Raw genomic sequence first — 12889 nt, 5'->3', positions numbered from 1 at the left:
CCGTATTACATGTATAATATAGCTGATAGTCGACCAAAGCATACATTTTTATGCCATATTTGCTTGGCCTTTTTGGCATGTATTGTATGAAACCTCATCTACCTCGAAAAGCCTTGAGTTTTTCATCAACTGTGTCATTTTCACCAAGTGAAAAGCATTTTTGACTGTTCACAATGAATTCTTCAAAAATAATTCTCGTTGGAGTCAGGGGGTCAGTTTTTCTTCGTTAAATTGCGTTAAAAACTTCAGTCATGGTGGTTAGGAAGTCATCCATCCACCATAAGTCGTCGAGATTCAGACAGTTCGTGTGGTACACCCCAGCGAGATAAAGCAGCACTGTTTCCAATGTGTCTGTCTGTTGAGTGTCCCTTGAAGAAGAATAGTTATCTTGTATTGTAAGAATAAATTTGTTTGTATTTTCTACAATATGTTGAATCTTTGTGTCAGAGATGAGGCATTTCCATAAATCTAGAATATTAGCCACGCTTTTCACAGGTTCAATTACTCCAGCCATATGAAGTATAATATTTTGTGTACCTCATCTTTGCCTGTTCCTTGGCTCTTTTGCCGTGACCAAACCTCGATTTTTTTAAATATTATTATTTATTTATTTATTAAAAAAAAGCTTGAAATGTCAATTTCTCATCTTTGTCGTCTTTTTGGCTGGACTGAGCACTCAGTTCCATATCAGAATCTGCATCTCTTTCCGATATGTGCTCATCTTCATCAGTGTTGCCCTGTTGCCCTGATCATCCTCATCGTTGGTATTACGCAGAATTGCATTTATCACAACTTCAGCATCCAAAGGATTGTTTAAATTATGCATCTGTGTCCCTCATAGTACCTAAGAAATAAATATGAAGTGAAACTAAATAAATAACGTGATGCAAGCATTGAAGGTCACGCGTATCTGACACATACAATTTAATTTAATTTCATTGTCGATTCGAGACATGTAAATTCACCATTAACACTACTTTAAATTACTAATAAGCATTAAACATTCAACAATAAATAATGGAAAATGAAAAGTTCAAAACTTACACTGAGGGTCGCGCGTATTCCTCAGATATGAAACATCTGGTACTAGCTTGCTGTTTACAGTAGGGGGCAGTGGCCAAGACTGAAGTAGGATGGGGTCAGAAGAGGAGGCTAGAATAAGGAGGAGATTTCCATCCCTCCCACTTTCCAAGAAAAGGTAACAAATATTATCACTGCGCATCTGACACATACACTCACCTATCGGAAGGTTAAGAGACAGTATGGACGAGCCTGTATGTTTTATTGATGCAGAACCCATGACTTGTTCTTGCACAATTCAGGTCTTTTTTTCTTATTTTCTCATGAAGTTGAGCAAGAACTTCAAGGTAGTAATGTTGATTGATAGTTTGACCTTCAGGAACCCAATTTCCATTGATGTAGTTAAAGAAATGGGGCAGTGGATTTTTCAGTATTGTCAAGATTTACAATATGATCTCAGAATGTTTGAAAGAATTTGTAACACACCGTTAAGGCAAATGCAGTACTGCATGGAAGTGTGGGACCAAACGAGGTGGCACAGTGGTTAGCACACTGGACACACATTTGGGAGGATGACGGTTTGAATCCCCATCCGGACAGTCAGATGTATCTTTCCTTAAACACTCCAATGCTGGGATGGTTCCTTTGAAAAAGGGCACTGCTGATTTTCTTCTCCATCCTTCCCTAATCTGAGCTTCTGCTCCATCTCTAATGAACCTGGTGTTGACCAGACATTAAACTCTAATCTGGCTTCCTTCCTTTTCTTCAAATGTGTGGGCTGTGTACCATAAATTGCAAGATGTAGTGCATTGAAGCAGTAGAGTACGTCTTGTTGAGGTAGGCCATGGCTGAGAATTGAGCCTAATTAGGTGGGAAAATTCAAAAGCTTACATTTCAGATAAGTTTGTACACTATTTCACAAAGAAGTCATTGGCAGCTGCTATTATGGTAAACCTAGTATATCATACCTTCACAAAATGAATTGTATTGTTTTGCAGTGCACTGTTACTATTGGTTTGTATAACATACGAGCATTTATGATCATTGACCACAACTGGAGGGCCATTTCATGAAAAGCTATTGCTTCAGTTTGCTCTGAAATTATTCATCAGTTAGCATTTTTATTTAACTGGATAATAAAATGAAATAGATAACAAAATATGTCTGCTTGTGTCTGTATGTGTGGATGGATATGTGCGTGTGTGCGAGTGTATACCTGTCCTTTTTTCCCCCAAAGGTAAGTCTTTCCGCTCCCGGGATTGGAATGACTCCTTACCCTCTCCCTTAAAACCCACTTCCTTTCGTCTTCCCCTCTCCTTCCCTCTTTCCTGATGAGGCAACAGTTTGTTGCGAAAGCTTGAATTTTGTGTGTATGTTTGTGTTTGTTTGTGTGTCTATCGACCTGCCAGCGCTTTCGTTCGGTAAGTCACCTCATCTTTGTTTTTATATATAATTTTTCCCATGTGGAATGTTTCCTTCTATTATATTAACAAAATAATGAAATAGATAACAAAATAATGAAATGGAATAGATAGTTCCTATAACATAAAAGGCTGTTTGTGGCCAGTCCCAATCCTTTCTTTGTGAATTAGAAATCTTGTGAACAGCTGGTATTTCAAACAGCAAATTTTTATACTACTTAATGAGAATGGTTCATTGAAATACATTTTATATTGTTTTTCGTATGAGGATTTTACAAAAAGTATCTTACTTTACTATTTATTGTTGAAACCAACAACTGTATCAGGGTGCACACACACTCTGTCTGTAGGCATATGTAGTGTGCATGCATGATACCTATTTCCCCCCTCCCCTGTGACTTGCACACAGGTTAAAATTAATATTGGGTCCAAGCATTCCATTTTAAGAGAACATTTGATTGTCAGGAGGATCTTGGTGAAGCTTGTGCCAAAGTTGCTTACAACTGTGCAGAAGCAGCTTCATTTGGAGATCACACAAGATGCATTGGCTACTGTGAACTTCCGTACCACAATGTTCACTGGTGATGAGGCCTGGGTTTATGGGTATGGTCCAGAAACAAAATTCCAATCATTGCAATGGAAGCATCCTTCATTCCTGAGGGCCAAAAACATGAGGCAGGTCCACAGCAATGTAAACGTCATGCTCTCTGTCCTTTTTTACTCCAGTGATGATGTAGTGATGTGGTTCATCACGAATATGTCTCAGAAGATTCTAATGTCAATAAGGAGTACCACCAAGAGGTTCTGCATTGCTCCATGGAAAGTGAGATGCATACAGCCTGACTTGTGGGCACTGAGTAGTTGATACCTTCACTGTGATAATATACACCCGCTCATTGTTCTAAATTAATTCAGAGTTTTGTGCCCAAACACAACACAGCAGTGGTTTGTCAACCTCCCTATTGGCCTGATGTAGCATTGAATGACTTCTGGCTTTTCCCTAAGCTGAAAAATACTCTGAAAGGGTCTAAATTTCAGAACAGGTAAGACATTACGCAGAATTCAACGAAGCAGCTGTGCACCAGAACGGCAGTGGCAACAACGTTGAGACGGATGTGTAGAAGCTGAAGGGGACTACTTTTAAAGTGACGAGTGTCAAATAATTGTGTCTTAACAAAGATTGATTGTATAAATAAAAACCAGATACTTTTTGAACAGCTCTCATATTATAGAGTCTGTTGATGTGTGCTAGATATATCAGAGTCCGCAGCAGTAACTCCTAAGAAAAAGAAAAAATGTTTGAAATCAAAACAAATGAATCCTAGTGTGCTTTACATGATTTAGTGTGGATCATCATGTATTAAAAACACAATAGTTGTGCTGAGGAAAATTTATACCTGAAAGCTCCTTTTCTGTAGTATTGCTGTTATAGAATGCTATTGTTTCACACTGTAGAACTCATAATGTATTTGTGGTCCTCTGTAATTCATTTTAGTTAACTTATTTAATCATGTTAAAACTGATCATGAACTCTTGTGTCCTTAATAGCATACTAGACTAGCTAAAAATTTAGTTACTGTCTCAAAATACTTGTGCTAGTCTTATTTTTTCTTGATGGCACTTGTTGCATCTGCTAGTGAGTTTATTGATGAATGGGTGAAATGCAATTTTATTACAGAGCTTTAGATATTAAGTGTTTGCATGAGTGTGTCTGTGTTTGTCAGTGACCACATCTTAGCTATGTCTATCAAGTACCTGCAGAACTGTTTTCACATTTTTACCACTATTCTCTGTCATGGCGTCTTCAATGTTTAAAAGCTATATCATATGGATGAGAGGACAGAGATTAGTCAGTAATGGTTGACATCATTAATTCTTTTGAGGTGAATTAAATCCATTGAAATGAAATTACAGTATCAATGGAGATTAAATGAGCGAAGATGCAATGACATGAAGTGATGTCAGTGCAAGTCATTCAGATAAGCTGAATCTGCATTGTAACAAACCTATAGTGGCAACTGAAACTTTGTGCCAAACTGGAGCTCAAACCCAAATTTCATGCTTATTGAGAGCATTCATCTTAACCATTAAATTCCAAACTTTATCACTGATATTTCTTCCTGTGATTTCTGAACACTACTGCAGTGCATGCCACTTATCTTGGTAGGTAGCGGGAGATTTTGCACAGCCAGCAGTTAGTTGTGTTGGGGGAGCCATCTGTGGCAATGTAGCCAGACTGTGCGTTAGCTGCACTCCATTCGGCAGTCGGCTACTGACTGCCAACCATTAAAGCTACATATGCATACAAGAAATGTGACAAGCACAATGGTTCACACCTTTGTGAAGAACACCACATCATCAAACTGTGTGCCTTGAAAATATGGGGCTGTTTTAAAATGTATAATATAGAAAAATAACAGTGTATGGTATTAGGATGAACAGTGACCACAATAACAGACAGATTTGCATTGTTTGTTGTTTCCATCAATCAATGCAAGAAAAAACTGTGATGAATAATTGGGAAGAACCATTGCATATTTACTTGCGTTTCCTGTTTGAACCCTGAAAATATGTTCATATTTTGATGTGTTGCAAAATAAAGTTTATAAAGAAGAAAAAAATGGCAAAAAATGTACCTTTACCGACACATCCTGGACCAGCAGTGTCTTTTGACCATCTTCACACAATTTTTGTAATACTCATAAAATTTTTTGCAATACATGTAGTTAACAGGAAAAATTGCAGCACATTTATAAGTATTTATATCACCCTTTTGAATCTGAAGAATACATTCACCTTTTGATGGTTTGCAAAATGCAGTTACAGTTATTTATTTGGAGTTGCAGAGTAAATATTTGCATATATGAAATTTATGCCTGTCATTTTTTAAGTGACTCAAGAAAAATGTCTTAGCAATCTACATCTACAGGATCTCTTCAGCAGGCATCTGAAAGAAACATAATTCAGAAAATATGAAAATGGTTCTTCATACATTAAAAATTCTTATATTAATTAAAAATTCTTATATTAAAAAAGCAATTGCATTTTCTATTTCTAGACACTTCACTTGTATCAAATATTTTTTTTCTGTTTCTAGACATCTCGCTTGTATCAAATAATTTATAATTGTTATTTATATCGTTTCTATTGCATGTAGTTATTGCTATACATAATATACAACCAGTTTCCATTCACTGTTTGTTGGGACTAATCTTGGGGAAAGCAAGGGCAGATTTTGATAATCTTTCCAACACAAATTTTCGAAGAAGATATTAGAGTATTTATTTACTGACATAAGTGACATATTATGTGGAATGAATGAAGAATTACTGTTTCAAAAGTGAAGACAGCAGTCTTACTATCATTAATACAAAATAAATTTTACAGGCTTTTATGGCTAGGAGTCATACTTCAAATAGAGTTCACAGCAAAACTGTTGAGTTGTTGGAAGACCAAAGGCAAGCTTTAAACAAAGTCCACAAAGAAACTGCGAAGGAATAAAAAATCTTTTATCAGTCCATTACCAGCCAAGCAAACTTAGTCTCACGTTATGTAATATAGGCTTAAGTTGTACAACATATTTAAATGCGGTAGTAAGTGCTACTGGCACAATTAGCCCAAAACATTATCTTCACCCTCACTGTCTGATTTAGATGAATCGGAATTGTGAAGATTAATGGTGAAAGCCTCCATCACCAACTCTGTCGATTTACTTTTTAAAATCTTCCTGCAGTGTTTCTGAATGTCTGATGCAGTTTGTCTATGCAGTGATAGTTATGTTGTTCACTGCTTCATGTGTGCATCTTTCAATGTCAGCTGTCCAGAAGATGCTATTTCTTTCTGCAGTATGGGCCTTAACTCGCGACCATACCAGCTCAATAGGATTGTCATGGCAGTGATATTGGTAAACTGATTACTCAGTGATGATGCTGTCTTGCAAGTTCATCTGTCTCGTAAGTGCGGTATTTAAGGGTGGTATGCATTTACGAGCTTGAGTAACTCTGCCCTGGTTTGTGACACAGTGTGGGGAATTGCATTACATGACAACCATGAAATAATTTCATCTTTTCTGGTATTTGATGTGGAAGCCTTATTTACGTGCACAGAGTGCATACTTACATTGTCCATGACAATAACAGAATTCTCCAGCCGGTACAGAAGTAGCTGTTGTACAGACCACTGCTTGAAGACAGCATAAGTCATTTCAGAGTTGTAGTCATCAGAATGGTTTGACTTCTATGCTTTAAATATTAATATAGTTTCTGGTATTAAGTCTGTATTAAGTTTGCCGAACCAGTGTGAAGCACAATAGGGTGTCTCCCTTCACCCACAAGAACATGCAGGCCTCCCACATCATCATTTTTTCTTCCAGTACATTGACCTTGAATGGTTATGATTCACATACATCTCATCCAGCTAGAAATACGTGACTTTCCAGCTTGTTTTATCTTGTGCATGAATCTTGAGCACACAGTTCTTGCTGTTACACTGTCCCTTTTCTCCAAGAGCAGTTTTCTTCTGTCATTGGTTTTCCTGTATTTAAATCCCATTTCCCTCAATATTCTGAGCTTGGTAGATTTGCTGCCATTGAAACTGTTGGCTTCTTTCATGTATGTACACAGTTTATCTGCGACAGAATATTTGCCTTTACTATACATGTCAAATATTTTATGACGTAATACATTCGTGAGTTCACTTATGAATTTTGTTTGATTTTGGCTTTTACCAGGTGATTTAAAATTAAGTGATCTGTTCAGCAGATGTGTTGGCTTCATTCGCGATCCATTGAACAGTCTTTACTCCAGCATTCCACGTCTCAGCTGTTAGTTCTTGTTACTCGGCAACACCGAGAGATGCTCTGTGAACAGACGTGAATGCCACTTCTGACTCCTGTCTAAAGAACTGATATACACAAAGTTCGTGGCACTTGGCAACACCAGGAGGTGCCTTGTGAAGAGACGTGGATGCTGCTTCTAGATTTCTGTGTTGAGAACTGACACACACAAAACACTAATTCTTGTGCCTGCTTGTTTAATGCTTTTGCCACTCATATTGATGAGACTGCCTCAAAATAACCTTCAAAAGAATACAACAGAGTAAAACCAATCATAAACTCACTCCGCACAGTATGAAATAAACTTGTCCATGCGCTATGGCTGACTGACTGCTATTGGTTGGCACGTCACGTGATGTATCCTTGCTTCTGCGCATCCGGACCTTACCCGCCAAGTTAAGTGGCATGCACTCTACTACAAGTTCTCCCATGGAGATATGTGGAAAGACACCACTGAGGAAATGGAGTTGGTGGAGGTCCATGGCTTACTTTGCCGTAGGGGATGTACATCCCACTAGTGACAGTGAAAGTTTGAGTCATACTCAGATGGTGTGAACAGATAGTTTAATGGTAAAGGTGACTTGTGATAAGCAGGAAATCCAGGTTCAGGTCCCAGTCTGGCACAAATTTCCAACTGTCACAGTAGGTTTCTATAAATTCTACTTTCATTTCCTTATTTATTAAGTGTGAGATTCCACATTTTGAATTTTTCTATGCTTTTATACTTCTTAATTGTGTCACAGAGATAATTAACCATTTACACAGCAATGCATATGATTGTACAGAGTTAATTTGAACTGTTTGGCTAACTTCAGGAGGTAATTTCAGGTTTGGAAATAATAATAATAATAATAATAATAATAATAATCTTGTAACATCAGCACAAATCATCAGTTTTTTTAGAATATAACGTAATTGGATAGATAAAAAAAAATCTGCTCACCAAGTGGCAGCAGGACACAAATACGTAATTACCCCACTGGCTTAGTTCAAAAACAGACTTCTTGAGCCATCACATCTAATCCTGTTACTACTGATCCTTCCAAAAAACAACTTAAGAGTACACCACTTGTCATTCAGTCTTATCCTGGTCTTGAATATATTAATCAGCTACTATGATAAGGCTACAACTTCCTAGAATTATGCTCTGAAATGAGGTCCATCTCTTTTTGCCCACCACACCTAGAACAGCTTTTCGTTGCCCTCCCGAGCTCTGCAATATCCTTGCCAGATCGCATGCCCTATGGCTCCTACCCCCAGCATTGTCCCCTCTGTAAGACCTGCCCTGTGCACCCTCCTACCATTGCCTATACCAGCCCTGTAACTGGCAAAACATATACTGCCAAAGGGAGAGCCACCTGTTAAATGACAACACGCATACCAGTTGTTAGGTAAACACTGTTTGGGCTTTTACATCAGCATGACTACCACCAAGTTATCAGTTGGGATGAATGGCCATAGTCAGGGGGCATATACAGGCAACATACAATATCCTATTGCAAAGCATACTCTACAACATGACAGTTGTGACCTTGGTGTATGTTTCACCACATGTGCCATCTGGATTCTTCCCCCAGACACCAGTTTCTCAGAACTCAGCAGGTGGGAACTAGTGTTACAACATGCCCTAAGTTCTCGCCACCCATCTGTCTGTAATTTACATTAATTTCTTCAGTCTCGGCACTTTTTCACAGTAACTGTTCTTTTCTTCACTCCCTTTTAGTTTTCTGTATCTTTCATTTTCTGGCTTATCTATTTTTTTCTGTCCCTCCCCTGCCCCCCGTGTATGAAGCTTTCCACTCTTTCTCATATATAGTGTTTTGGCAGTAATCTCTGTGTCTTGCAAATTACCGTGTCTTCAATCTACAAGCTCTCAGGTTTTCAAATCTCATCCAATGCAGTCCCCGACACTCAGTCTTTCTTCTCATCCCATCTGGTGAGTCTTCCCTGAGATGTTCTGGGCAACTTTTACAAACTCTACCCATTTTCATAAACCTCACCAGTCCTTTTCCTTCACCCCTCTTCCTTCCCCTTCAGTCCTTCTGTCAGGAGGAGGAGCCACTGGCTCTGATAGCTTGCAGACTTTAATACCTTTATTTGTGTGAACTCTTGCTGCTGCTTGGTAAGTATATTTTTTAACTATCCACCTACCCTAAATTGGATAGTTAAGAAATGTACTCACCAAGTAGTGGCAGGAGAACACAAAAAAGTTAGGTGTGTGTGCACTTGGGAGGGGGTGCTCTGAAGAAAGTACATTGAGCTGTGATCTTGACTTTTTCAGTGTGTCTGTCAATCAGATTAATTAGATTTTTTTGTCAGATCGAAAGTTTTCAGTTTTTATGATGGTGTTTAAGTCTTACTGGTGGTTCATATGTGTTAACGTATCTATTTAGACGTTGCAGCTTGGGCTAAAGACAAGTTGTTAAATATGTTGCTACCAGGAACTAGGTAAATAAATACATGACATGTGGTGGCCCTCTGAGTTAATGTAAAAGATAAGGTTCTGTGGCTGGAGTTTGTTGTAGGACCTGTTTGTCCAGTCAGATGGTTGAGGACAATGCTATTGAGATGCTGGCTAAAGTTAGATGTAGGTGGGTAGGAGCTTCTTCATGCATCAACCATGTGTTCTGCCATGCTGTCAGTGATTCACCACATGTCACAAAAGATAACTGCAGAAGGAAATTGTGTTTTTGTCCATCTATTTATGCTTCATGAAAGAATAATAATCAAACTACTTGGTGGATGATAATACTAACCCAAAGGTTGATGCCCAGTTATCATTGATTTGACAAGTTGGACATATCATGTGACTCACTGCAATCCATGTAACACTTTTTGTAGGTCACTTCATCTCTGATGTTGGGAAGCAAGTAGCATCTAAATGCTGCAACTTGGATAAATCATGATGTGGTAAGAAGCTTACACAGCATATTCCTTCGTAATACAACAACACTAATACAAAAAAAGGCTGAATATTAAGTATCTACGCTGTAAAATAGTAATGCATATTGAATGTTTGCAAATGTATTATGTTCGCCAAAACATTATTTAAAATACATGAACACTGAAAATGTAATCAGGATGGATACAAACCAAAATGTAATTACTGAGCCATTAATATACATCATTTAGTTTTTGTGGAAGGAATGATAGGTCAGAGAATTTCTTTCTCTGTGCAGTACCATTCTGTTTGAAATAGAAAGGAACTGGTCTATTAATACAGTTTTTGTTCCTTTACTTTTCAGTGTGAATCACCTTGACTTGGCACCACAGTTTGCAAGCATTTTGATGGGAATGAGCAATACTGTTGCCACTTTGCCTGGGATGATCAGCCCACTCCTCACGGGAACCCTGGTTCAGCACAAGGTATTTGTTGTCAGTTGAGCATTATAGTAATCGTTGCTGACTCAAGAGCTTTGTTTTCTTTCATTGAAAAGTGTTTTCTGCAGATTGCAGCATTGTTTCAAATGACATAATTTGATAAAGGTAGAGTGATATGGTGCTTATATAAGGAAAAATATCAGGAACATGGAAGCCATGAAGTGCTACTTGTTCACAGACAGAATATAAATTAAATATTTTCATAAATGTTATCAGTGAGGTAAAAATATTCACAATAGAAAAAGAGAAAATATACTCACAAAGTGGTGAAAGATAGAAAACTCGTAGAACTATGAAAAGTGGTAAAAATATGCAGAACAGAGAACCAGTTTGGAGAAAAAGGAACCTGTACTACTCAAGGATAGGTGAAAAACATGATACTAATCATAATTCTTTGCAGAGAATTCATTTCTTTCATTACAAGTTTTCTGCAGATTGCAGCATTGTTGCAATTATCAGAATCTAACATGACATGAAATGATGCTTGGCTATGACAAATACCAGAAAAATAGGTAGATGGTATTGATCAAGGTTAGATATATTAGACATGATGAGAGAAAAAGAAATGAATTCCTCCAACCCTTCCTTTTCTTCTGGATGTTTTTACAGTTTTATGTAATTTTTCGTATTTACGTCTGCTGCCACTGAGGGAGTAATTTTTGCTTTCTGTATTACAGATATTTTCAAGAAAATGTTTTGTACTAAAAATATCAGTGTTGGATCCTCCCTGAGAATAAAATTAAGTTGAATGTTTAAAAATTGGTGAAAAAGGTAAAAGTATGCCATTTATTTCAAGAAATGACAAAATATGTTGTTTAGGAGTGAAGAAAATGTGCTTTATTATAGGAATTAATTCCTAGTATTGGTGACCCATCTCCATGCATTCTCATTTTCTCAACTATTAGTGGCTATAACAACATTATTAACTGGGAACATTAAAAAAAATCCGTTTATTCATAATTTTTGTTTAATGATTTTAAATTTGTCTCCAAAGAGCTCTCAACTTTAAGATCTTATCTATGCCAGTTATTGAGGATGCCACCTTAAACTGCAATAACAGTGATTCTAATTAGCAGAATTTCAGGTTTTTACTGAAATTTCTACTTTTTGTGGCTTTAACTTTTTATGACTACTAATAAAATGTAAAGCACATCACCCACTTTTTAAAAAATACTTTTCCTGGGGTTAGAGGGGTTGAAATTGTACGTCCATGTCCTCATGTAGAGCTTTGTTTTAATGGGCAGGCTAGGCTATTCAATTTGTTTGGTAAATAGTCTATGTGTGTGTCTTCAAATTTAGATTTTTTGTTGAGATGTAGACCTAAAAATTTCACCTGGGTTTCTGCCATAATTTCCTCAATGTTTCTAGTTACCTCTCATTTCTGAAAATTTAATTTTGAGGTACATCATGTGCATCTTTAGGAAATTCGGTTTTGGTTATTTTTTTATGAAACCAGGGATGTAAAGTGCTTTGCCTGCTGTTTGGAATTTTTTTTTTATGAATCATCATTTTCTATTTCAAAAGTGAGGTCATTTGCAAATAAAACCGAATGCTTATTAGTGCTTAGTGGTAAATCATTTACATATTATAAAAACATGTAAGGGCCCAGCTTTGAGCCTTGCAGGACTCCTTGGGAAATTGTTTTGCAGTCAGAATAGTAGTGGCATTCACTTGATACACAGTTACTCTTTGTTTACTACTTCTTGGATGGGGGTTAAACTCTGTAACACTCCTGGTTCTGTAACTCTGTATTTTGTAAAAAAAAGTAATGAGTAATTAACTGAATTTGAAAATACAGATTATAGAATATTGGTGTGACATTTTTCCTCTGATTTAACGATGAGCTTATCTTTTCTGAAAATTCACTGCTGGCATATATAGTGATTTTTCTTTTCTGGAAAGCAAACCAATTTTTTAAACATCAGTTCATGTGAGATTTTTAAATTATTTTTGCCACAGCATTTTTAATTAGTTTAGAAAAAACTGACATCCTGAAAGCCATGGATCAGGTGGCTGCAGTGTTTCTTGACTTCTGAAAAGTGTTTGACTCAGTAACATATGGACATTTATTAACAAAAGTAATATATAAATGACATGCCAGATAATAGCAAGCTCACATGAACCCATTGAGTGCAAGGGTCCATAGAAAGGCTCATTTGAAAGTCATGTGCATCAGGAGGGCAACAGAAAATGAGTGTCTGGGAGGTGCAGAGATCAACTTTCTGAGGGTTGC

General features: G+C 37.1%; 1 protein-coding gene across 2 annotated transcripts in view; it reads left to right on the top strand.

The window, feature by feature from the left end:
• The window catches only part of LOC124545490 (vesicular glutamate transporter 1-like), a 130074-nt gene that overhangs the window by 98666 nt on the left and 18519 nt on the right, over positions 1 to 12889 (top strand). For both annotated transcript variants that reach the window (XM_047124433.1, XM_047124432.1), the window contains exon 9: positions 10521 to 10641. In XM_047124433.1, the coding sequence (XP_046980389.1) occupies positions 10521 to 10641 (121 nt within the window). The remainder of the gene's footprint in view (positions 1 to 10520; positions 10642 to 12889) is intronic.

This window comes from Schistocerca americana, chromosome 8, assembly GCF_021461395.2.
Source record: "Schistocerca americana isolate TAMUIC-IGC-003095 chromosome 8, iqSchAmer2.1, whole genome shotgun sequence".
In the NCBI taxonomy this organism is placed as follows: domain Eukaryota; kingdom Metazoa; phylum Arthropoda; class Insecta; order Orthoptera; family Acrididae; genus Schistocerca; species Schistocerca americana.
This window is presented reverse-complemented; position numbering and strand designations above follow the sequence as displayed.